We start from the raw sequence: 26,933 nt of genomic DNA on the forward strand, positions 1-26,933 counted from the left end.
CCAGTACTGTAAGAGTGTCCTGTCTTGAAGCCTGGCTATAATCCTTATGCCCAGTACTGTAAGAGTGTCCTGCCTTTGTTTCCGAAGCATATTGGTCTCTTTTAGAAAATGTCAGAGCTCATCAGATCTTTTTCTGCAAATTAATGATTTAAATGTTCCATTTTAGTTCTTCATAGAACAGTGGTAGAAAAGTGTGAACAAGCGGTGTTCTGGTTGACCTGGAAGAAGAAAGTAACACATACAGAGCTCGCTGGGCACTGACACGCACAGCAGGGGTCAGCGTACTCGCTGTGTGCTTTGTGCATCTTTTTTTTGGTTTTTCGAGACAGGGTTTCTCTGTGTCCTGGAACTCACTCTGTAGACCAGGCTGGCCTCGAACTCAGAAATCTGCCTGCCTCTGCCTCCCAAGTGCTGGGATTAAAGGCGTGCGCCACCACCGCCCGGCCTTTGTGCATCTTTCTAATTGGCTTTCTATCTTCAGCTAGATGTGCTGAGTGTGCACAGCTTTTAACAGTGAGGTCTAGTTTTTAAACACAGCTTGTGAACAGTGATAGACTATGAAAATAGTGTCTGGCTAATTAGTAGACTCAAAAAGACTAATAACATTCAGGCCTGATAAACTTAGTCTTCATAGACACAGTTTTAACTAATACAGTCTTCTGATTCAAGATTATAATCAAGATTCTAATCCTGTCACATTCAACTAAAATTTATAGTTTAGTTTGTGTGTAGAGGTATACCAGGTTAGTAGTTAGGCAGAGTGCTCAAAGATGATTTTTTTTTTTCTTTTGCAAGTTAACTTCAATTCAGCCTTTAGTGAGTTCTGCCTTCATGGTAGGCAGTTTGTAAAAATAGTCCTTTAAGAGCTGGGAATGTCCCTTAGTTGGAAGAGTGCTTGTCAGGAGTGGCTCACCTTGCAAACTTGGCACGGTCACAGGTCTGTTGTCCTAGCACTGAATTGGGATCACGATTCAGGGTCATCCTCAGCTATGTAGTTAGTTTTTGCTAGCTTGGTCTACACAAGACTATATTTCAAAAAAACATTTTTTCAAATTATAATAAGCTTTGGGATGGTCATATTAATACATGCCTTTAATCCTAGCACTTGGGGAGGGGAGCAGAAGCAGGTGGATCTCTGAGTTTGAGGCCAGCCTGGTCTACATAGTGAAGTCAAGCCAGCCAGAGCTACTGCCTCAGAAATAAGTAAGTTAGTAAGTAAATAAAGAACCTCATCTGAGATGCTTATTGTGTGTCTGCTAGAGGAAAAGAGTTTCCTGCCTTCTGGTTTCAGGGCTAGTGATATCATGAAAAATAAGTGAGCAAAATTAGATTAATAAAGGTTTCCTTTTTTTTGTCCTTTTCCTTCTCTGTTTTCTTTTTCTTCTTCTCTCTTCCTCTCTGTCTCTCCCCCCACCCCCCACCGCCCACGCCCCTTCATCTGATCTTACCATGTAATTCAGATTGGCTTCTAAGCACTGGGATTCCCAAGCACTGGGATTGCAGGCATGCCCACTCAGCACATTTGGCTTAGGCAATGACATCACTGTGTAGCTCGATAGTAGTAGATAGTGTCACTTACTGTGAGCATGCATTTTAATTAGGAAACACAAATGTTTTCCTTTACCCTAGTCACATGCCGTAAAAGGTAATGAGGTGTGCAGCCCCTGTTCCAGAGATTCTTCAGTCTTGACAGTTATGGGTCAGTCAGAGAGCTATACTGGCTTAACTAAATAAAGTAAAACAAGTTTCCTACTCAGTGTTACACATTTGCTATTTACATCAGGACGATCAGCTTAGTAATAGCTTTCTTTTATGACAAGCATAGTCATTGATTGCTGGCTGCCAGTATATTACTCCTCCAATATTTCCTCAAAACCTGCAGGTTTAAGAAATACTCAAATTTCCTTTTAGAAGGAAATTTTTGGTTTTAAGGTAGAGATTCTTCTGTTTAGGCTAGCCTGAAACTCATTGTGTAGCCTAGGCTGGCTTCAAATTCTCTGTGGTCCTCTGCTTCTGTCTCCCGTTTACTAGTCATACATGTATGTGGCACCCTACCTAGCTTGATGTTTCCTCTAGAAACCTTATTTCTTTGAGCTGGCAAAATGGCTCGTCAGGTAACGGTGGTCGATGCCAAGCTGGGCAGCTTTGGTTTGATTCCTGGGACTCATATGATGGAAGAGAGCATTGACTCCACAAAGTTGTTCTCTGACCTCCAGACAAGCATTGTGTAGGCAGCACATGGATATGTATCACAGTAATAAATTGTAATTTTTAAAAATAATGAACTTCTCCTTTATTGAGCCTTCTTTTGGAAGACTTTGGGAGTGAAAAGTGAAGACTAGGTCCCGGAACATTAGTATTCTGGTTTTGTTTGTTTGTTTTTGTCTCCTTTATACTGTTTCAAGGCATAGTGCCTAATAAACCTTTCTTTCTTTCTTTCTTTTTCAGGTTCTAAATGGCTTCTAAGAAGTTGGGTACAGATTTTCATGGTAAGTGGTGTTATATGTATATATTATGGTTTAAGCTATGATTTTATCAGAATATGAGTTAATTTAGTATTATGTTGTTGTTTCTTTATACTTAGCAGCCTGAGTAAAATAAGAGTTGTACAAAACAGAGCCATGTGCTTCTCAGGGCCTTCAGTAATTTAACAGTATGTCTTCAAATGCCTGCTGTGGTCTTCAGAGTCTCTGGTTTGTACCTAGAGCTACACACGGGCAGACCTGCTTCCCATTCCTCAGCATTGCTCCTTTCTGTCCGTGGTTGTAGCTCTCCCCTGCTAAGCCTTTAGCTAATGATGTCTGCATCAATCACGTGCCCCAACCCCTCCAAAAGCAGTTTACTGGGGATCATTTAGAGCATTATAGAGGTATCAGTAACAATTACCATATTACACTTGAACTAATAGTTCTGCTTGATCTTTCTCCTCCTCTCTCATCTTCCCTTCTGTGTGTGTGTGTGCGTGTGCGTGTGTGTGTGTGTGTCCAGGTATTGAATCCAGGATCTATTATTATTATTATTGTTTTATTTATTTCTTGTGTATTGGTGTTTTGCCTGCATGTATGTCTGTGTAAGGGTATCCGATTCCTTGGTTTGGGAGTTACAGACAGTTGTGAATGGCTCTGTGGGTGCTGGGAATTGAAATTGAACCTGGATCCTTTGGAAGAGGTGCTAGTGCTTAGTTGCTGAGCCATTTCTTAAGTTGCTGACCCCAGGGTCTTTTGTATCTATCTAGGCAAGTGCTGTACCACTAAGCTGTAGCTTAGTCCCTCTTTGTCTTGTCTTCACCTTCCTGAAGAAGGTTTGGGCATGAGACACAGTGAGCTCCAGGCTAGACTTTGATACATTATCAAGACCCTGTCTCAAAAAATTCAAAATTATCCCCAAACTCCCAAATTACTTTTATTTTTTATTTACTTATTTTTTGAGACATGGTCTCTTTATACCTACCTCTGGCTCCTGAGTGTTGGGTTTAAAGGCAGGTGCCACGATGCCCATCACCAAACTAAAAATTTTATTATTTTATCTGTAGAGAATTTAGATTCCTAAATAAAATAGTTAAGATTAGACAGTCTTATCCTTTAGTAGGCACTTATCCTGAAGGATCCAAGCACTTCAGAATTTTGTACGATTGATTTTCCATTTTAAACACTGCATTGGGTGCTGGGAGAGCTGGCTCAGCAGTTGAGATGGTGTATTAGTTATCCAGAGGAGTTGAGTTTGGTTCCCAGCAGCCACGACTGCGGGAGTTCCAGCTCCAGGGCATCCCCTGCCTCTGTCTCCTTTGACAACCCCATCAATATGGCATACGCACACATACATGGATTTAAACATTGTGCGTCGTTTTGGCCGGGGTCCACTCGACTGCACGTCAGTCAGCATGTCGCCACTCAGCTGGGCCTGAGGGGTGCAGCAGTCGCTCTCTTTCACCTTGCCTACAGACTTTATGAAATACCTTTGAGAATTTAGATTGCCACACATACACATGTAAATTGCATAACAGTGTGTTTGTTCCTGTGGTGTCACATCACTCAAACTCTGCAGTTTGCAGATTTTACTCAATCTCGAGAGGATGTTGTCTAGCATTTGGTAATTGTAGAGGAGCACATCTGACTTGTACACATGTAACTTTCAGTTACTTGTTTTCTTTTTTTTTGTTGTTTTTTTTTGTGTTTTGTTTTTGTTTTTGTTTTTTTCTCGAGACAGGGTTTCTCTGTGTAGCCCTGGCTGTCCTGGAACTCACTCTGTAGACCAGGCTAGCCTCGAACTCAGAGATCCGCCTGCCTCTGCCTTCCGAGTGCTGGGATTAAAGGTGTGCGCCACCACCGCCCGGCTGTTTTCTTTTTTTCTTTGGATTGTTGTTATTATTGTTGTTGTTGAGATAAGGTCATAGTATGTGGCCTTGGCCAACCTAGAGTTTGCTGTGTAGACCAGGCTGACCTAGAACTCACAGAGATCTATCTACCCCAGCTTCCTAAGTGCTGGGTTAAAGCTGAGTGCCACTACATGTTATTTATTTACTCTCTTAATTTATTATTATTATTATTAGCCGTGTGTGCATGCCCATGGCATGAATGGAAGTCCACCACATGGGTTCAGGGGATTGTGGTAGTGAGCACTTTGACCCACCGAGTCATTTCTCTGGCCCTAACCTAACATTTTAAGTCAGTCAGTCAGTCAGTCAGTCAGTCAGTCAGTCAGTCAGTCTGTGTGTGTGTGTGTGTGTCTGTGTGTCTGTGTGTGTGTATGTGTGTGGTCCAGAGGTCAACTTCAGATGTCCTCCTCTGATGCTTACTACCTCATTTTTTTACACAGGGTTTCTCACTAAGACTAAGTATAATGGATTTAGCTAGAGTCAAGGCCAGTGAGACCTCAGGATCCTCCTGTCTCTGTGCCCCAAGCACTATTATTTTTAGTGTGTACCACTATGCCTAGTTTTTAAATGGGTCCTAGAGATTTAAAACAAGTTCTCACGCCTGCACAGAAAGTGCTTTACCCACTGAGCCACCTCCCTAGTCCTTAAAATTTGTTTCTAAAAATAATTTCTCAATAATTTTGTTAAGTGGTTGACCTGATGGATGAGGAGGTCATGGATACTGAGGGCTTTGCCTCTGAGTATGTGTTACAGATATTCTTATTAATTCTTAGAGAATTTCATGTAATTTAGGTTTATCATATTCATTCCCTACTCTTTCCCATAACTCCTCCTAGATCTGTCTCCACCCCAAACCCCCAACTTGATGTCTTCAAAATAGCTGAGTCCAGTTTGTGCTGCTCATATATTCTTGGCTGTGAAATATACTTGACCTGCTAAGGAATCCCTTAAAGAAAACTGATTCTTCCTCCTCCAGAAGATACCAACTGTCCAGAGCTCTTCTGCTGAGGGTTAGGGCTCTCCAACCCCTCTCCCTCCACACTAAAATGTTGACTGGCTTTAGTGTGTTTCTAAAAGGAGTTAAGCTTTGTTCTGAGCAAATGTTCAGGCATGATGCATGCTTACAATCCCAAATCTCAGGATAGAGGCAAGAGAATCTCAGGTTAGCGGCCAGTCTGTATGTAACAAAGATCCTGTTTCAAAAATGACAAAAAAAATCCTCTTAGCTATTTTAGTGTACAATATAATATTGTTAGCTTAAGTACTCTGTTGTATATATAGTATATCTAAAGAATTTATCTTATATAATTAAACTTTATACACCTTAACTATCATCTTCTATGATACCTCCCTTCTAAGGGCAAGCTAGCCAATTTCTAGAGAGGTTCTTTACGCTTAAGTTCTATTAAATACTTTTCCTGCTGATCAGTAAAACAGGCATTTTGTTTCTGCTTGTGAGCTGTAATTGTTTTATAATTTGATGTGGGGAAGGTAGCTATCACTGTAATTGTGATTCTAGTTTATGTCGTTCCTTGTTGGCCAGCCAGATGCTACTGCTACTTTTGGGTGGTGGGGGGCACCTGATACATTTCTGTAACTTTGTCTAGAACCCTGAAAAGTTTGTATTTATTTTATATGAATGCTCTGTTAAAAAACACTTTTATAGTTAGGCATGGAGGTACATGCTTATAACCCCAGAACTAGTAAAATGTGTATAGGAGGGTCGTGAATTTATGGGTATCTTGGGTTGTACAGCTGTTTCAGTACTGCACCCCACCTCCCACCTCACCCCCCAAAAAAAAGAAAGGAAAAAAAAAGAAAATAGCAGGGTGTGGTGGTGCATGCCTGTAATTTCAGTATACGGAAAGGTAGAAGGATTAGGAATTCAAGGCTATCCTGAGCTAATAGAGAGAGCTCAAGACTAGCCTGGGCTGCATGAGACCCCGTCACAAAAAAAGGGATGTTGGGTGGATAAAGAGGTTGGCGAGGAGATGGCTCAGCAGTTAAGCACACCTGCTGCTCTTACAAAGGACCCACACTGCAGCAGCCTACAACCTACTATAACTCAAGTTCCAGGTGATGAAATGCTCTCTTATGTGCTCTCTAGGTACCAGGCAGTCACGTGGTGCACTTATAACATGCAGGTTAAACACACATGGAAAATGTTGTTGTTGTTTGTTTTGTTTTGGCTTGGTTTGGTTTTTCGAGACAGGGTTTCTCTGTGTAGCCCTGGCTGTCCTGGAACTCACTCTATAGATCAGGCTGGCCTTGAGCACACAGATAGTGGCTAATGTTTGACAGTATTGACTGGATTCCCATGGTCTCCTCTGATTATGCTTTCCTCTCGGTGCTGCAGTGCTTAGCTGTTTCCACGTGGGGAGTGGGGTTGAGGATGTAGCTCCGTGGTTGACTGCTTCTCATAACTGAGACGTGGCCATGGGTTTGGTTCTCTAGTACTGGGGGTGCAGTGGAAATCCACTTATTCTAGAATGTAGTATTGTTTTTATTCTTTGTGTTAAAAAAACAGTCGTTTCCATGGTATCTACCCCTAACTTCCAAAAAAGAGAGAAAAGTTGATAGAGAACTCCGAGTCCCTGACTCTTGCTGTGAGGAGTCTGTCATCAGTCAGTCAGACAGTGCTGTGGACTGTGAGGATACAAGCTAGGTGTAGAATGGTGCACACTGTAATCCCAGTCTCTTGAGGATGAGGTTGGATTGTGAGCTCAAGACTAGCGAGGGGTGGTACCAAGACCCCTTATCTCCCAAACAAACAGAACAGCCAAACAAAACTGATTTTGAGATTACATCCTCAAATGAGACAGGATTAAATTGACTTGGCTCCAAGAAGCTTATGTTTTCTTGGGCAAGGCAAACAGTAAGTATAATAAATCAGTGACATAGTATGTTAGAAGATAATAGATATACTGTGTGCAGCCATGTCAGACTGTGAGTAGTGAGGTAAGTAACCATTTTCTGTAGGGAGCTGAGGCTAACCCTGGCCAAGCTGTAGAAGTGAAGGAGTGGCTCATGATGCAAAGGAAGAAGAACATTTCAGATTCAGAAGCAGCCAGTGTGGACTGTTTTAAAGCCGATTTGAGCTTGACATTACAGACAGGGGTGGCTGTGAGTTAGAGCAGTAAGCCAAAGCCAAGTGTTTGGAGATGTAGACAAAGAGATGTGGACCATGGGGAGGCTTTTGTAGCCTGTTGTGACACGATACATGTATGGCTTTTGTCTTCCCTTTTTTTTTTTTTTTTTTTTTGGGGCCGGGGGTGGGGGGGTGGGGGAAGATAGGGTTTCTCTCTGTAGCCCTGGCTGTACTAGAACTCACTCTGTAGACCAGGCTGGCTTGGAATTTAGAGACCCACCTGCCTCTGCCTCCTGAGTTCTGGGATTAAAGGCGTGCGCCACTACTGCCTGGTGAGTACTTTGGATTTTGTATTGAGTATAACTGAGAACAAACCCTAATATGAAGTAGATTGAGTCGGCTTCATCTTTAAGGGTTTCAGGTCAGAAGTAGGTAAGCTGTCGGAGAGGGACTCAGGTTGTAGGGTGATGTGAATGAGTGTGTGTCGGCTAAGCCTAGGATTATAGCAAAATACATATTATCTGCTGATGTTTTCTGCTTTATTATTATTTTTTTATTATAGGGACTTTCAGTTACCTTGATGATGTCCCATTTAAGATAGGAGACAAATTCAAAACACCAGCGAAAGTGGGTCTGCCTATTGGCTTCTCCTTGCCTGACTGCTTACAGGTTGTCAGAGAGATGCAGGTAAGTGGTGAATCTAGTCAGTATTCTGTGCGTTAAAGACTGGATAATGCTTTATCTACCTCTCATACTTTTGTCTTGCTGCTCCTGTTACTGACTGCTTTATAATGATACTGAGAGCTCCATTTATGTCTTGCACATGCATGGGTTTTGTTTAACATGTTTAATTATATTTCTTTCTGGGTTTCTGTGCCTGGTACTCAGCAGATAGCAATCATCCGTGCTGCTCACTCACCACTTCCCTTTGTTGATGTCTGCACTGTCTTCTCGGTCAGCAGTGTCAGACAGTGTTTGTCTTCAGCTGTGCCTCACACTTCATTCTGGCCTCCCTTGTCTCACTAGACTCTCAGAGTAGCCCCTTCAACTGCCTTTGCTGCAGTGTTTTCCACATCATTGCCACAATAATGATTGATTTTAAGGTTTTAAAATTATTCAAAAAGTTTATAACTCAGTAATTATTATTAAATCAAGCACAGGGACATCAGGTTTTAGCAGAGCACATTAGCCTATGTTCCGAGCCATCAGGAGTTTGTTGAATATAGTTTGTGCATCACTGCCTATCCTTGACTGTCCCAATGAGTTATCTCCACAGGGAACACTTTCTGACTGTACAGAAAGCTGTCAGTCTGTTAGGACTGTGCCTAACGCTTGCCAGGGCTCCTTTCTCAACCTGCTCCTGTAGAGATCAGTTACATGTAAGTACACAAAATTACATCTTGGTAGGAGCAAAAGCTGAGTGCTAGCTCCTTCTCCTTCAGTGTGTGCTTGCTTACTTGCTTGCTTAGTTATTTATAATGGACTGCCTGCTTTTGGGAGGTGCTCTTGTGTGGACTGAGGAGAATGACACCCTCACCATCCTCGAGGTGCTCAGATTTTTTTTTTTTTTTTTTGGGTTTTCGAGACAGGGTTTCTCTGTATAGCCCTGGCTGTCCTGGAACTCACTCTGTAGACCAGGCTGGCCTCAAACTCAGAAATCCACCTGCCTCTGCCTCCCAAGTGCTGGGATTAAAGGTGTGCGCCACTACTGCCCAACAGTGCTCAGATCTTAAGGTGACAGAAAAGTACAAGAGCACAGTGAGCTCACACTCCTCCTGTGAGGTCAGAAGACTGGAAAACGACACTGTGCAAAGAAAGGCTTGTCTCCAGGGCATAACTAGGGAAGGTATCAGTGTGCCACTTTGGAAGTATTTTGTCTTCTACAGTCTGTGTTCTGAACTTCAGAGGCTTTGTTTTAATAGCTTAATTCACTCTTCCAAGCTATGCACTTTTGTGGATTTTGTTTTTTTTTTGAGACAGGGTTTCTTTGTAGTCCTGTCTGTCCTGGAGCTCACTGTGTAGACCAGGCTGGTCCCAAGTTCACAAAGCTCTGACTGCCTCTGCCTCCTGAGTCCTGGGGTTGAGGATGTGGCCACCATTGTTCCTCCTGAGTTTTAAATATATTCATATTTGTAAACTTCATGCTATGTAACTCTAGAACATTTTATTTCCCCAATTTTGAAAAGAAACCTGCTGTGGCCTTTGTGACGGTTGAAGTTTTGATTTAAGATTTTATAATTGTGGAATCCTCGGCCAGAGGCCTCACCCTGGAGGCTCCCAGTGAAGCAGCTCTGGCCGTTCATCCCAAAAGGCCAGCTGAAAAGACGAATGGTGGCGAATGGTGGCGGCACTAGGGGAAAGTATCCCAGGCTGGGTACTAAAGCCTGTCATCCCAAGAGGCTCATGTGCAGTCATCCTACTCTGTAGTGTAAGCTGTGCCGTAGTCGGCTGCAGCATCAGTTCAGAATTAGGCCCTGGTGCTAGGAAAGTTGCTGCTGGACATACAAGGCATGTCTCCCCTCCTGAGTGCCTCTCTAGACATACAAGGCATGTCTCCCCTCCTGAGTGCCTCTCTTTCACCTACATATCTTTAATAGAGCATTCAGCTCTACTTGAAGGAAGGAAGGAAGGAAGGAAGGAAGGAAGGAAGGAAGGAAGGAAGAAAGAAAGAAAGAAAGAAAGAAAGAAAGAAAGAAAGAAAGAAAGAAAAAAGTTGCTGCTAGTTGGCATGGCAGTTTCAACCTTTGGAACTAGATGTTTATTAGATTTTTTGTTCCTGGACCCCAGTGAGTGCAAGAGAGGAGAGTGCTTTGGGAAAGGACACTGTACACTTACTTTTCTTTTCGTTACTTGTCATACACTGACAGACCCAAAGGGAGAGTCAGTACTTTTAACAAAACCAGCCTCTAAGTCCCTGTTTTATTTTTCTTAGACTAGTGGACCATTACTATGGGCCAAGTAGTATTTCTCTTGTGTGGATATGCCACATTTTGTTTGTTTGTTTGTTTGTTGGTTGGTTGGTTGGTTGGTTGGTTGGTTTTTCGAGACAGGGTTTCTCTGTGTAGTCCTGGCTGTCCTGGAACTCACTCTGTAGACCAGGCTAGCCTCGAACTCTCCAGCTCAGAAATCCGCCTGCCTCTTCCTCCCAAGTGCTGGGATTAAAGGCGTGCGCCACCTTCCCCTCTTGTGTATTTATCAAATGATTGACATCTTGGTAGGTTTTACTTTTGACTATTCTGACCAGTGTTGCTATGAAGATTTATATGCAGGCTTTCCCCATGGTTTTCATTCTTCAGTGTGTGTACACAGGTAAAGTTGCTGAGCTTACCACAGAGGAACCATCTGACGATATTCCAAAGCACTACAGGTGCATCCATCTCTGTACATCTTGTCAGCCTGTGATGTTAACTGTCTGCCTCACTGTGTATGTCTTTGTGGATGAGAAGTTGTATCTGTGGCTTTGATTTGCATTTTCCTAACTATGTTGAGCATCTTAAGTAGTTTTCAATACTGGGTTGATACTCTTTTCAGTGGAGATTTCTTTGGGCCAGATGATAGATTTTACTTTCCATGTTCCATCCTGATAATTTTTTATTGGTGATAATGAAGTCATTAACACCTTTCTGTGTAATCAGTCTTGGTAATAATATGATTTTAAAAACCATCTAGAGCTGGAGATGTAGCTCAGTGATAGCTAGTGTGCTCTGCAAGCATGAAGCCTTGGATTTGTCTCTATTCCTGAGCAGGCATGCACACACGCGCGCCCACACGCTCACACACATGGACACACATGCGCGCACACACGATCTCAGAAAAATAACACCACGAAGTGTGATTTTTGCTAGGAGCAGGCACACGTGTTGTGGTCCCATAGGCTTGGGAAGCTGAGGCAGGAGGATCACTTTCATGTAGGAGTTTGAGGCTACTCTAGCAACACAGAGAAATCCCGATTATCATTTACCTCTCAATTGCTGGTAGAGTTCCTGATAGAAATAACTTAAGGGAGGAAGTTTATTTGGGTCGTGGTTTGGAGAAGATAATCCATCATGGCATGAAGGTATGGTGATGGGACTGGCTTCTATCTGCTGCAACATGAGTGTGAGGTAACTGGTCACACTGAGAAGTCAGACAGGAGACAGTGCTCTAACAAAACACCTCAGCTCCCAGCTCTCTGGCCCCATTCTTTGAATCAAGCCCCACCTCCTAAAAGTTTCACAGATCAAGGACACTAGCTGGGGACTAACTGTTCAGTCACAAGTACACTTCACACTCAGACCTTCATTTTTCTACTCCTGGTGCCCATAGCCTTATGGCCTGGAATCTGGGCTGAACTGTATCCCGAAAAGCCTCCCCCAGTGACCTCCTTCCTCCAGCCAGACCCAACAACTAAAGGTTCTACAGATTCTTGAAGCAGCCTGCCTGCTGTGGACCAGGTCTTAGTTACATGCAAATTGTAGCCTGCAAGGCCTAAAGAAAAGACTGAAGCACCTGCCTGCACCCTGTTTTTCATTCCTTGGTGACCTCACTGATGTTATTAGAAAACTTGTTCTGAGTGTCACGTTTTCATCACTTTCCATTTTGCTGGGTAACTCTCTTGGCTAGTGAGAAGCACTGAAACACACAGGACTATGCTAAGAGTACTCACTAACCACATAGAGGAGTGCTGGATTCTGTACGCTTGTGGAAACCACTTACAGGATTGTTTGTTCTCTCTCCCTCCCTGCTCCCATTAAGGTTCTTTCCTCCCCCCAAATTTCCACTCTGTAGTCTTGATTGGCCTGGAATTCATTTTGTAGAAGAGGCTGGCCTTGAACCTAAAGAGATCTTCCTATCCCTCTCTCTGTCTTCTGACTGCTACTTGAGATTTTTTGAGACAGTGTGTCACACGTCATCCTGTTCTCAAATTCAATTATGTAGCTGAGGATGATCAGGAGATCTTCCTGCTGCTGCTTCACAAATACTATGGTTACAGTAGTGAGCTGTTATGTCCTGCCTTAAATGTTTGCTTTTAAATTATAAAAACTAACCAATGGGTCTTTAATCCCAGCACTCAGAGGCAGAGACAGATGTATTTCTATGAGTTCAAACTAGTTGGGCCTACATAGTGAGTTCCAGGACAGCTAGGACTTCAGAGAGAGATGGGAGTCCATCAGCATGAGTCATTAAACTTCCATATCTAGAGAAAATGCTGGATTTTATCATACTATTCAGAATGTCATATAATCTTAAAGATTTTTTCTTTTAGATTTAGTTTTTTATTGTATGACTATGAGTGATTTGCCTGCATGCATGTGTACCTGTATGTGTACCACATATCTGCTTTTTATCTACAGAGGTCTGAACAGTGTGTCAGCACCCTTTGAAGTAGAGTTAAGGATATTTGCTGGGTAGTGGCGGCTGCCTTGCCTTTAATCCCAGCCTGGTGCTGGGAACAGAGCATGGGTTCTCTACAAGAGTAACAAATACTCTTAACTACTGAACCATCTGTTAGCCCAAGAGTTAAGATTTGTTTATTTCTAGAATGCAGCTATTCTTGCATTGTAGTTGATTATAAACAAACTATGGAGAAAACTATGGAGAAGGAAGCTGTGACTAAGGGGAAACCTCTGGTGAGTTGATAATGCTCTTCTCTGCTCCATAATGTACTTTGGTTGGTTCTTGTTCTCTCTCTCTCTGTCTCTCTCTGTGTCTGCTCCCCTCCCACCTCGTGTGTGTGTGCGTGTGTGTGTCTCAGTGCTGGGATCACAGGCATGGACCACCATGAGTGGATTATGTAGTGCTGGGGGTCAAATCTAGTGCTCTACGTTACTTTGATAATTAAAAAAACAAACAAAAACAGGTCCAGCAATGTAGCTGAGTTGGTAGAGTGTTTGCCCAGTATCTGCAGAGCCTTGTGTTGGACCATACGGATTGGGTATGATGGCATACACCTGTAATCTCAGAACTGCAGCGATGAAGGCAGGGGGATCTTTGGCTGTTTTGTGAGGTTGAGGCCAGCCTAGGCTACATGCAACTCTGCCTCAAACAACAACAACAACAACAACAACAAACAAAACCAACCAAACAAAAAAACCCTAAAACAACAAAAAACCCAGAGTCTCAGTTAAGAGTGTTTTAGAAAACGGAAGTTATTTCTAACTATTCTTAGAATAAAAATGTGAGAAACTCATGTTTCTGGGCAGTAGGAAGTTGGTTTATTAGAGGTTGGTTTTCCTCTGAGTGAGGTGCACACCTGTAATCTCAACACTTAGGAGGGTAAGGCTAAGACTGAGCCACACAGTAAGTCTGACTCAGTAGGATCTGTGCAGCGTGTGAATAGTAATCATAGGAAGTAGTGTCATTGAAGAGACACGTCTCTGGGGATGTCCGTGAGGGATTATCTAAATTAACTGAGATGGGAAGACCTGCCCTGGATGTGTGTGTGTGGTACCATCCTGTGTGGTGAGTCCTGAATGGAATCAAAACGGTACAGCTTGCCAATACATTGCCTCTGCCTCCTCACTGCAGGCGCAGTGAGACCAGCTGCCTAAAGCTCCTGCCCGTGTCCTCAGACTGTGAGCCCAAACAGTCTTCCTCGATTAACTTACTTCTGTATTTCTCACAGCAATGAGAAAAGCAACTATTATACTTTCAGAAGTTTAAAAAGACAACAGTTAGGTTTCTCCAGTTAGAAGTTCTATGGTGCCCATGGCTGTTCTCTCCCTTTTGTTCATGATACACAGAAAACACAGTGCCTCCCCCAGCTCCCACTCCTACCTCTACAGAGCCACTGGAGTGGGGACGTGAACTCTTAGTGGCTGTGTGTCTAGGTAGGGTTGTTTTTTCTTCCTTTCCTAGAATGATCTCAGAATCTTAAACTGCTCCCTGGTCCTCTGTGTCTCCTATGCTTCTGTCTTGAACGCTCAGGCATACATTGTTCACTCTGCCCGTTAGGGTAAACACCAGGGCATTTGTTTTTCTTCTTTCTGTGTAAGTTTTGCTCTATAATGCTGTAGACAGTTTTTAAGCATAGCAATGAGAGTTTTGTAAGTTGGGTGACATTTTAAGGTTTCATTAAGAAACTATGAGCCGGGTGGTGGTGGCGCACGCCTTTAATCCCAGCACTTGGGAGGCAGAGGCAGGCGGATTTCTGAGTTCGAGGCCAGCCTGGTCTACAGAGTGAGTTCCAGGACAGCCAGGGCTACACAGAGAAACCCTGTCTTGAACGCCCCCCACCCCAAAAAAAAAAAGAAACTATGAAGTTTGTTTATTTTTAATAGGGTTTCCTTGAGCCCAGCTATCCTTGAGAGCCCAGCTATCCTTGAACTCCTGATGCTCCTGCTTCTACCTCCCAAATACTGGAATATTGTTTAAAGTCTTAGTGTGTACACATTGCTACCTACCCAGGACCTTCATATCTTTTGCCCCTGAGTGGTTACCCCAGTTTCATGTCTAGGTTTTTCTCCTTCAAATTATGATCCTCCTGCCTCTGTCTTCCACATGGGCCATCACATTTGGTTTCTTTCCCTCTCCCTTTTCTGTTTTGGAAGCAGAGGAAGGAGACTTACTGAGTATACCTTAGAAAGAAGAACAGATAGCAGGTAAGAGGGCCTGCTGACTCCATAGTCATCTGAAAAGTGCAGACTTCTGCTTCCTTGTCTAGTGTGTCTTTCTTGTGCAGGGCCATGCTAACCTTGTCCCAATTTTAACAAGTGTAATGCAGAACTGAGCACTAGGTTCTTAATAAGTCCTTGAATTTTGACTGCAGTATATTCATTATATATAATGAATATATATAGCAATCCAGCAGTGGATTGAGAACATAGAGCTGGCCTTCTTCAGATCCCATACTTCCTGGCTTTATGACTGTGGGCATGATCCCTTGTAAAGTAGGGATAATACTAATTACTAAGGGGTTTTAGGTAATCTGAAGAGTTAACCCATGAAGGGTGCTCATGGGTGTACGGTAGAACACTTCCACGTACAAGGCTCTGGGCTCTATCTCTGGTTCTGCTAAAGCAAACAAAGCAAAACAGCAAGTTCTTTCATGGTGTCCCCAAACTTGCCCTTCAGGGTTAGGTGCTGTCATTATGGGGTTGCTGCCAGTAGGAGGACATGTTAAGAGTTTACATATTAAGTACATATACTTGCTGTATGCACCAGTAGATGGCTGATAGAGGTGAGTGCCATAAATTGTAGAAGAACAGATGGGTCATCAGGATAGCTTCCTTGAGTGTGTGGCTTACCCTCTCCCCTAGCCATGTGGAATTAGAGGATAGGCTGAAGAGAAGCAAAAAATGTGGCAGATTCCCTTTGGTCTGATATGTAGAGTTAATTTATACAACTAACCTGGGAGTATGATTTGGCCATTGGAAATCTCAAGTGTTCCTCAGTGAGGCTCAGCCATGTGCTGAAGTGCTGCCTGCTGTGCTTCACATACACAGAACTGTGTTGGGTAGGGGAGAGCAGCCCCTGGGCTCACATCTCCTCTCTCTGCTGTATCTCTGCAGTATGACTTCTCCTTGGAAAAGAAAACCATTGAGTGGGCTGAAGATATTAAACTAATCCAAGAAGCTCAGCGAGAAGCAGAGCGGAAGGCCGAGGAAGCAGAAGCTAAAGTGAATTCTAAGAGTGGTCCAGAGGGTGACAGCAAAGTGAGCTTCTCCAAGACTCATAATACAGCCACAATGCCGCCTCCTATTAACCCCATCCTTGCCAGCTTACAGCACAACAGTATCCTCACTCCAACTCGGGTCAGCAGTAGTGCCACAAAGCAGAAAGTTCTCAGCCCACCCCACACAAAGGCAGATTTCAATCCTGCTGACTTTGAGTGTGAAGAGGACCCATTTGATAATCTGGAGTTAAAAACCATTGATGAGAAGGAAGAGCTGAGAAACATTCTGGTAGGAACCACTGGACCCATAATGGCTCAGTTACTGGACAGTAACACACCCAAGGGAAGCTCGGGCTCCGTGTTACAGGATGAGGAGGTCTTGGCATCCTTGGAGCAGGCAACTTTAGATTTCAAGCCTCTTCATAAACCCAATGGCTTTATAACCTTACCACAGTTGGGCAACTGTGAAAAGATGTCGCTGTCTTCCAAAGTGTCCCTCCCCCCTATTCCTACAGTAAGCAATATCAAATCTCTGTCCTTCCCCAAACTTGACTCTGATGACAGCAATCAGAAGACAGTCAAGCTTGCGGGCACTTTCCATAGCACATCCTGCCTCCGAAGTGGCGCATCCCGGAATTTCCTAAAGCCTTCCACCCACAGCAGTGCCAGTGAGCTCAATGGGGACCATACTCTTGGGCTTTCAGCTTTGAACTTGAACAGTGGCACAGAGGTGCCAACACTGACATCCTCCCAGATGCCTTCCCTGTCTATCTTGTCTGTGTGTACAGAAGAATCATCACCTCCAAATACATGTCCCACAGTAAGTTTTCAGTCCTAATTTACATTCCAAAGGTGTCTTCAGTGACCCCATTTAGCAATAGACTTGCCTCCCACAAGACTTAGTGTCTGATAGTGCATGGAGAATGGCTTTGTTTCCTGATAGGATTCTGCTTATTTGCCTGAGGGCAGCTTGGGTATTTATTTTTGGTGGTTCTTCAGTGCTAGGGATCAAACCCAGGTACTCTGCCACCGCATTAAATCCCCAGCCAAAATTTGCTTAATGTTTACCTCCCTTCATCTTCAAGATCGTCTTCTTTGTAACTACAAGGGATAACACAACCCTCTGAATTCTATGAATTGTGTTTCTCTAATCTTGGTTCCTTTTAGTGCTGTTATGTCTTAATAGGTTTTGTTTTGTCTCGGCCGTCTTAGTTGAGACAAGGTCTTACTATATGGCCTAGCTCTCCTGCCTCCACCTCTTTTTTTTTTTTTTTTTTCGAGACAGGGTTTCTCTGTGTAGTTCTGGCTGTCCTGGAACTCACTCTGTAGACCAGGCTGGCCTCGAACTCAGAAATCCACCTGTCTCTGCCTCCCAAGTGCTGGGATTAAAGGCGTGCGCCACCACCGCCCGGCCTGCCTCCACCTCTTGAGTGTGGGATTACAGGTGCGCGTCCCTGTGCCTGGCTGTTTAGTTGTCTCTATTACCCATCTCTCTAAGCCTGCAGATGCTCCTTGTCACACCCTTTCCTAGCTTCCTGTTCTACCCTTTTTTTTTTTTTAAAATCATAATGTGGTTCTTTTGGAATTACATTTCTTCAGACCATATGGTTCCTAGTAATTGTTAGAAATTAAAGTCTACAGATTGTAGTTGTGTGATTCTGTTTTCTCCTGTCAACAGTATCCACTGGGCAATCTTAAAAGAGAGGGCTGAGGGAAACCTGTACTGAATACTCACTTTTTATATATTAGGATGGATTATTAAGAAGATTACAACTTTCCTCACCCTGAAGAAAATCTATTTTGCTACACAAAATGATGGCAAAACAGAACAGTTTGTCACATAGCACAAGCTTAGTTTCTGATGTGGTGCTGCAGCCCCAGAACATGTTTCTGTATCCTGAGCCCTAAGTCCCAGAGGCTCATGCTACACTAGCTCATAGGTGTTTTTAAATGATAGCATGTGAAGAACCAGGAAGGAGCCTGGTTGTATTGGTACAAGACTACAACAAGCAGTTAGCCAGTGGGAAGACGAAACCCTGGCCTGCCTTACTAGTACACCATCCTGGCAGCAGCAGTCTGGTGAATGGCTCCACTGTCAGAGAACTCCTGGCTTGAAAATGTGCCAGACCCTGGCCCAGGTAAATGTGATAGACTGCTGAGGATTGTTTCCTCCTTAGAGTGGGCGGGATCCTAATTCTTCCTGGCCAGCTGTTGGGCTCTGGTCAGCACATATTCCTTTTCTTGACATGTTTAGGTAAATGATGCTTTAGGTAAATGAAAAGCGCCCTGGAAAGACGGGGGTTGCTCAGCAAATACCTAGCCTCATTTAGATGAACCCTAGAGAACTAACAGTGGAGCTTTTTCAACCAGAACAATGACCATTAGCCATTGTTTGGCCAGCCTGACCTGACCTTCATGGTCAAAAGAGGTCTATGCTTTCAGTTCATAGGTATGCACAGCTGGAGTTCTGGTGTTCCCTTAAGGGAGTCTTGATCACCTCCCTTGGGAACAAAGCCTGGTTTCCATCTAGGCCTTCATACTGTGAGGCTTGGGAGCCCTCTGGAGAGAGGTACATTCCTCCATGATCATGGTGCACCCCTCAGATGGGAACGTTAGCAGGACTGTGCCTGGAACCAGGCTCTATCTCTGAGTATCTGACGGCCTTTTTCTTCTCTTTTTGAGACAGGGTTTCTCTATATAGCCCTGCTGTCCTGTAGATTCTGTCAAACCATTTACCAAACTCAAAGTTATCTGCCTGCCTCTGCCTCTCCCTCTCCCTCTTGAGAGTGTACCACCACTACCAGGCTAGATGGCTATTCAGTTTCATTATCTGGGTTTTGATTTCATGGCTTACTGTTTAGATAAAATAACACTAGAAGTTAAGAAACTCATAGGTCCTTTTGAAAATAGTCATGCAATGTGCCCTTACTCTTAGGTAGCGTGGAACTGCCTCTCAGGGTTATTGTTCTGCTTTGGAGTGAGGCTTGTTATGCCTGGGGCCGATTATCCAGTCTGCTCTCACGAAGGCTCCTTCTACTTGCAGTTTCTGCAGGAGATCACTTCCCATGTAGACTTCTATGATTTCTAAATTTATTAATTATAGCTAATAAACTGTAGCACCTATCGATCTTTACATTTTCTTTTTGTCCCATGGTTTTTGGAGACTCAGCCTGGGCTGGCTGGAACTTGTGGGCAGGGGAGTTCTGCTTATACCTCCTGAGTGCTAGAGTTATATAAATTTCTCTTTTAAAATTGTTTCCAGCATTTAGAATCCTCTGGTTTTTAAGCTTTCCAATGTGTTTAGTATTTCACATATTGCCATTACTTTGTAAGTCATTGTGGAGGTCAGAGAACAACTCTGGAGTCTGGTCTCTCCTGCCACCTTTACTTGGCTTCTGGGACTCTGGCTTAGGTTGTCAGGCTAGGATGAGAAGTGGCTTTAACCTGGTGAGACATAGTGCCATGAATGGTGGGGTGCTGTGTAGTCCCTCTACTCAGAAGGCAGAGGCAAGACAATCATTGAGCCCATGAGCTTTTGTTGTCTTCTCCATTCCCTTTGTTGTTTTTATTCCCCCCCCCTTTTTTTTAAAGACAGAGATTTATGTGTAATACTGGCTAGCTTAAAACTCACAATGTAGAGCTGGGCGGTGGTGGTGCACACCTTTAATCCCAGCACTTGGGAGGCAGAGACAGGTGGATTTCTGAGTTCGAGGCCAGCCTGGTCTACAGAGTGAGTTCCAGGACAGCCAGGGCTATACAGAGAAACCCTGTCTTGAAAAACAAACAAACAAACAAACAAACAAACAAACAAATCACAATGTAGATCATACTGGTCTCTCCAGGAATGAAAGGTGTGCATTACCAGACTGGTGAGTTTGAGATGAGCTTGGGCAAAAATATCAAGGAATTAAAACCAACCCACTAACCAAGGTTTATGTTACAAAATAGCTCTTTACATCTCCTTTCTCCAGCTCTGCAGTCAGGTATTTTGAGTTCATTAAATTCATTATACTATTCCCTCATTTATTCCTTTTTGAGGGAATGGAGTTGGTTTTATTATGCTGCCCAGGTTCCCTTTGGATTTTGGTGATTTCCATGCCTTCATTTCCCCAGTTGCTGGACTGTAGGTATTCACACCATTGTGTATGGTTCTTCAGTAATCTGCTTAGATTTATCCCTGTTGTTTCATATGTGTGTGTGTGTGTGTGTGTGTGTGTGTGTGTGTGTGTGTGTGTATGTGTGTGTGTGTGTTTGAGGCAGGGTCTCATGTAGCTTAGTCTATTCACTATGTAGCCAAGGCTCTCCTTTATCTTTGTGTGTGTGCATGTGTTCACGTGGAGGACAGAAGTGTCTTCTTTAGTCACTTTCTACATTACCTGAAGGTTGCTGACAAGGATTACAGCCATGCACCATCATGTATGCTAGGGATTTAACTCAGTTCCTCATCCTGTGTAGAAAGCCTTTACCAATTGAGTCTCTCTCCAGCCCTGTCCTTTATGTCCTGAATGCTGGGATTGCAGATGTACACTACCAAGATGAGCTTGCTCCTTTTCTAATTTTGTTTCCTTGTTTCTCTTAAACTATTGAAATTTCTGTAGTTTTTTGCTTTTGCTTTTGGCATAGACTTATATGACAGGCTAGCCTCTAACTCAATCTCCTGCTTCTGCCTCCCAAGTGCTGGGATTACAGATGCTGGGGATCCAGCCCAGGGTTCTCTGCATGCTAAGTACTTTGCTAACTTAGCCACAACTCTGTATATTTTCTCATTTTTATACATTAAAAATTTTTAATCATTTATTTTGTGTGTATGTGGTCATAGTACACAGTGGAGGTCAGAATACAGGTTGTGGGAGTTGGTTCTGTTCTTCTGCCATATGGTTTCTAGGGGCCAAAAAGTGGTCAGGGTTTGTGGCAACCTGAGCCATCTCTGGGCCCTTCTTTTTAAAAGATTGCTTTATTTTTATGAGTGTTTGCCTGCATGTATATATGAGCACTGTGTATATACTTGGTGCCAGGGGAAGTTGAGAACGTTGGATCCCGGAAACTAGAGTTACAGTTGTGAGCTGTCATGTGGTGCTGCAAAGCAAACCTGACTCCTTTGCAAGAGCATAGGTAGTACTCTGTGCTGCTGTGGGGTCTCCAGTCTCTTTGAAGTACCACTGATTCCAGCACTGCAGAGGTATATTCTGAGGCTGGTTTTGTTCACCTCCACTTCGACCTATGGACGCTTTTTAAGTCCCCCACCCTCAGTCTCTGGAAAGTTTGAAATTTACTAGTGGTATGTTTTACTTAGTTCTTGGGCCCCCTGGGTCTTTACAAACTGAGATTTAACCTGGCATCCGTTTTATCAATAACTACTTTTAATCTTTTTATTGAAAAAATTCCTAATGAGGTAGGACTGACAGAATGTGGTAATGGTGTTGTATCTGGGGGTGTAGCACAGACCCATACACCCATATTAATCATAGTCATGGATTATAGCCTCGATGGATGACTGGAAACACCCTAGTACTAGTAATTTTGACAAAGGATCCTTTTTCATTTTTTGGAGATAGTCTTGCTGTGTAGCCCAGACTGTTCTCAACTTGAAGACCTTCCTCCTTCTTAAGCCTCAGTGATAAGGGACCCTTTAAACATTGTCCATTTGGGATCTCCGTAATTAGTGTGGTGACTGTTGGATTAATAAAACATTATGTGGAAGAGTCATTCATTTGTCTCTATTAAGCAAAGTATTTCAGTTGTAGTATTTAAAAAGGAAAGGATATTTTGCTCATTCCCAGTATTTAAAATTCTATGCATTGAGCTGGAGAGATGGCTCAGTGGTTAAGAGAGAACTTACAAAGGACCCAGGTTTGGTTGCCAGCACCTATATTATGGCTAATAATCCTGTGTAATTCCAGTTCCAAGTCCACGACCTCTTCTGGGCTCTGCAGTCATCAGGCATGTACATGGCATATACATATATAGATGCAGGATAACATATACATAAAAGGACACTGGAAGCAGATCTCTGCTTTTTGAAGCCAGACTAGTATACCTAGAGAATTCTAGGCCTATATATATAGTGAGACCCTGTATTTAAAACAAATAGTCATATGACTTTATTATAATACCTTATTGGCTATTATCTTTAATATTTATTACAAATGATGTTAAAATGACTATATATAGAGATAAGCTTAATTTTTTTCTTATAGATTTATGTATATGAATGTTTTGCCTACATACATATTTTATATCGCACATGCATGCCTGGTGTCTGGGGAGTTCAGCGGGTGTTGAATTGATTCCTGGATCTGGATCTGGAGTTATGGATAGTTTTAAACTATTATGTGGTTGCTAGAAACTGAACCCAGGTCCTCTCTGCAAGAGCAACAAATACATGTTCTTTATTGCTGAGCTCCTTCTCTAGCCCAAAGATTTGCATTTTAATATTCACAAAGATTAGGTCCCTAGAAGTATACAACTAGATCAAAGAATTTTATCAGGCCTTCCTACAGCCACATTTACTTGAAGGGCACAAATAATATTCCCAACAGTACAGCTGTTACAGGACTGCACATTCCAAAAGCACTTTCTAAAAGTGTCTGTAATTAGAAACATGCTCGCATTCTAGCAGGTGTTCCTGGAGCTTTTTAAAGGGAGAAGTGCACACGGTAGAAGAATAGTTCTTGCTTTGTGGCTGGGCTCATGTGAGGGCCGCCTTTACTTTTTAAAGAAGCTGGTGTCTTGAGTCCACAGAGTCTGCTCCTGAGAAGGGCTGTATAATCTGCAAAGAGTCTGCAAGTGCCTGGATTGCTTTAGCTTCTGCTCTTCTATGGCTGCTGTAGCCTGCTGAAGCCCCTGGGAATGGACTGCTCAGAGTATGTTACAGGTGACAGTGAAAATGGCAGCTGTCAGTCTGCATGCCTGTGACCCTCCTGTTTTCTTCTGTTTGAGAACATGTGCTTATAGCAGAACCTGCTTTAGGGCAGAGGACTGACTACTCCTTACTGCCCTGCTTTACCCAATGGAAAAGGATCATTATATAATGTTTTCTTTGGTTCTTGGAAGCCTAGACCCTGAAAACTGTTAATTTGGTTCCCATGGCCTGGAGTGAGCTGAGCTGCCTTTGTGCCTTAGGTTTCATTATCAGAGGTGAAGCAGTCAGATGAGATTAGGGAGGTCTGGTGGCAGGGAGCGAGCTGCTTGTAGCCATGCAGTAAACTGTGCCTGGGAGTCCAGCCTAGTGTGGCTAATACTCCTTCCTTCTGTCTTGGCTGCAGAGGACAGCAGCTTTAGCAGGGAATGAAACAGTTATGTGATGTGGGACAAAGGTAAGTACCCTCAAAATCCCAAGGCTAGCCATGCATAGGAAAGGCAGGAATGAGACTAGGATAGTCAGTAACAGAGTGGCCAAGTCTGCAGTGAATGGATCTTAAGGACTAAGGTAAAGGGCTAATGAAATGACAGAAATCTACACAGCCCTCCAACATTAACTCTGTAGGTAGGTTCAACCTCAGGACGGATTTTTAAGTCACAAGGATCAGGGCATGGAACAGCATGTGATGTCTGAACATGCAGGGACTCTGGGTGAGGGCGCCAAGGGTTGCAGGTATTTCCCAGCTTTTCTCCTTGGCTGGTACTCAGTACCTCTCTTCTTTCCTCCCCACAATGCCTGGACAGCAACCTGGGCCTCAACTCATCTTACTTTGATTTTGTTTTTCTATTGTCAGGTAACCCCTCTAAATTTCTCAGTGTCACAAGTGCCCAACATGGCTAGCTGTCCCCAGGCCTATTTGGAACTGCAGGCACTATCTCCGAGTGAGCGGCAATGTGTAGAGACAGTAGTCAACATGGGCTACTCATATGATTGTGTCCTGAGAGCCATGAAGAAGAAAGGAGAGAATATTGAGCAGGTGAGGTGCTGGTGTGCAGGGTCAGGGTTGTGATCTTGAGGTCCTCAAAGTGCCTGCAACTCCAGCCCCCTCCCCTGTATGTGGAGACTTGGAGTGTCATCAGGGAAGCCAGAAGTTCAGCAGTAGTCCTTCTTGAGAACTGCTTGGAGAGTCTGGGAGAGAGCCTGGGGCGGGTACTGGAGCTGTTGTCATCATCCACCCCTTTGTACCTCCAGAGAGGACAAAACTGAGCATGTGTTTAGATGTCTTCATCTACACTTCTTTTTGAGATAGGGTCTTGTGTAGCCCAGGCTGCTCAGAACTGAGGTAGCTGAGGCTGGCATTGGACTCATGGTCCTGAACGCTAGCATTACAAGTGTAGTCTACTACCCTTGGCTTACCTCCAGAAACTTTCGTCATGGCTGCATAGGAAGTTCTCAATAGCATACTATAGCATCTTCTGCCTTGGGGACATTTTCTGACATGTGTTGTATTTTTCTAGAGAACTATTATACCCCAGGCTGAGTTGATATTCTGAGGTTGAGTCAGCTGTGACAGTACCTCCTTTGGGATGTGGCTGCTCATTTCTAGAAGGGTGTGCCAGTTGTTTACCAAGTAATTACTGAGGCTATGCTGTGCTAGACACATTCAAGGCCAAGAGTAGTTCTGAAAACTGGGGAGGGACAGGGAGCCGACTTCACACAGAAGAGTGACAGTAGGAGCTCAAGCCTTGTTTCCTCCTTAGATTCTCGACTATCTCTTTGCACATGGACAGCTTTGTGAGAAGGGTTTTGACCCTCTTTTAGTGGAAGAGGCTCTGGAAATGCACCAGTGTTCAGAAGAAAAGGTAAGAACCTTTATGCATTCACAGGAGCAGAGTTGACTTCCTGGTGTACTCTGGGTCCCTGTACTGCCTTCTCTTACCAGTCATTGTAGGCAGAAGCAGTCAGAAACAGACAAGGGAGTCCTGCGTTTAGTATAGATGAAGCATGGAGTTGAATCCCAGTGATGGGAAGGGAAAGTTGAGTTGTGCAAAAAGGCAGGCTTTTGGAAGGCTGTGGCCATTGCTAGTCTTTTTGCTTTCCCTTCTATCTAGAAAGGATTTAATACTTTGTCTTGGTGGGAATATTCATGTGGGCGGGGCTCTTTCAGAGGTCAGCACATGAGTTGTTGCTTGCCGGGGAACCTTAGAGAGACCCATGAGATGGGTTGAAGGATACAGATTCTTCACCTGCAGTATGCATCTACATTCAGCTGGTCTGTGCCTTTCTGAAAAACATTTGTTCTCCTTTATCCCATAGATGATGGAGTTTCTTCAGCTAATGAGCAAATTTAAGGAAATGGGCTTTGAACTGAAAGACATTAAGGAAGTTTTGCTATTACACAACAATGACCAGGACAATGCTCTGGAAGACCTCATGGCCCGGGCTGGAGCCAGCTGAGACCAGGCCCTGCCACGGCCCTGCCACAACACCACCATTCCCCAAGGAGGCCCTGCATAGCTCACTTGTGGGGAAGACGGGAAATGCTTCCAGATTTTCTTTGGGGGTTAGAAGGTCATATGTGGAGGTGATACTTGCTAGTCTCTGTGAGCCCGGGTCTAAGCTGGGGGAAAGTAGGAAGATATGCCCTCTACTGGTTCCTTCAATATTAAACATATCTGTATTTTGAGAAGTGTCCTTCCCACTTTGGCCTTTCAGAAAGAATACTTGGGTTCTTTCTGGGGTCTCTTATGTTCTCAGCCAAAACCTGGCCTGGCTACCAAGAAGAGTGGGAAGACAGGAGGAGCAGACTGCTGCTGCTTTGGGGCTAGCTTTCCTCGGCTGCACCACTGGCAGACTGGGCTCTAATCCAAGTGGAATGCAACTGAGAGGTTCTTCCGGGGCCCGCCTTCCCCCACAGCCCTTAGTGTTACACTGGTTCTGGAATGTCTCTGCGGTACAAAGATGCACTTTTTCTCATGGGGCAAAGTCTGCCTCTTCTGCCAGGCAGTTCCCATGTGCCCCCCATTCAGACTGTTTCTTTTGGCTTAGACCATAATCCTCTGCTGCCCAGGGCATTGGATCCTCTGTGCTAGGAAGCTGTCAGTTTGAGTAATCATTGGCCCCTTCCCAGCACACTGGTGAGAAAACAGGCCACGACTTGTCACTCAGCACTAACCCCCAGTTCTTGAACAGCCTCCTCCAGCTCTGCTTTAGGATGACACAATGAATAACACCTAGGCATAGAAACCAGTCTCTTTGGTTTGTTTGTATTATGTTCTACAACATTAAAGATCTAAATACAAGGGATATAATACAGTCTTGAATCTAAAATAATTTGCTAACTATTTTGATTCTTCAGAGAACTACTAATAAAAATCTAAAAGGTATACCATGCTGCTTTAACCTCTTTATTTTGAAAAAAATGGTTTGACTCAAAACAGTGGGTAGATGGTGAGTACAGTCATTTCTGGCCTGGGACAGAACCTAGTTTCCCTTGCATCTCAATATCCTCTCCCCACTGAGGGCCTATGGGACCTGGAAGCTGGCTATCTTGTCTCATCGGGTTTTTTGGTTTACACAGACCCAAAGATCTCTTTAAACCTGGTCTAGTGCTGTCTGTGGAACAGGGGTATATGCTTCCTTGCCAGAGTGGACAAGGGGCATACAGGTTTCAAAGTATACTTTAAAAGATGACAAGTCCCTTTGCTTGTGAATACTATCAGTCACAGGCAAGGCTAAAGTGCTTCCCCGGCTCTCGGTGGTATTCCCGTAGCTGACAGTTCATCCCTAAAGTTTCTAATCCTTACCTTTAGTAGAATCCTACATCCTTTTGGTGTTCTTGGTTGGAAATGGTCTCTGATTTTTAGAGGCAATGTGAGAGGGTATACAGCCTTAAGCTAGGAACAGGCTGCCATCTGGTGGTCAGTTCAAGCACCACCTGTGGCTGGCAGACTTTAGCCTTTCAGCTCTTGATCTCACTATAGTCCTCATTCTGCCTCAGCATCCCAAATGCTGG

At 43.8% G+C, this 26,933-nt stretch overlaps 1 protein-coding gene across 2 annotated transcripts in view; it reads left to right on the forward strand.

The window, feature by feature from the left end:
- The window catches only part of Ubap1 (ubiquitin associated protein 1), a 43,330-nt gene extending 17,026 nt beyond the window's left edge, over positions 1-26,304 (forward strand). The window contains exons 2-7 of one of the 2 annotated variants that reach the window (XM_028779090.1): positions 2,449-2,489; positions 8,026-8,150; positions 15,953-16,876; positions 23,772-23,954; positions 24,679-24,780; positions 25,235-26,304. In XM_028779090.1, coding sequence (XP_028634923.1) covers positions 2,456-2,489; positions 8,026-8,150; positions 15,953-16,876; positions 23,772-23,954; positions 24,679-24,780; positions 25,235-25,375 — 1,509 coding nt within the window. In that variant the 5' untranslated portion in view covers positions 2,449-2,455 and the 3' untranslated portion in view covers positions 25,376-26,304. The remainder of the gene's footprint in view (positions 1-2,448; positions 2,490-8,025; positions 8,151-15,952; positions 16,877-23,771; positions 23,955-24,678; positions 24,781-25,234) is intronic. The other variant, XM_028779091.1, reaches the window with a different exon arrangement.
- The last annotated feature ends 629 nt before the right edge of the window (positions 26,305-26,933 follow it).

This window comes from Grammomys surdaster, unplaced genomic scaffold (assembly GCF_004785775.1).
Source record: "Grammomys surdaster isolate TR1022 unplaced genomic scaffold, NIH_TR_1.0 344, whole genome shotgun sequence".
Taxonomy (NCBI): domain Eukaryota; kingdom Metazoa; phylum Chordata; class Mammalia; order Rodentia; family Muridae; genus Grammomys; species Grammomys surdaster.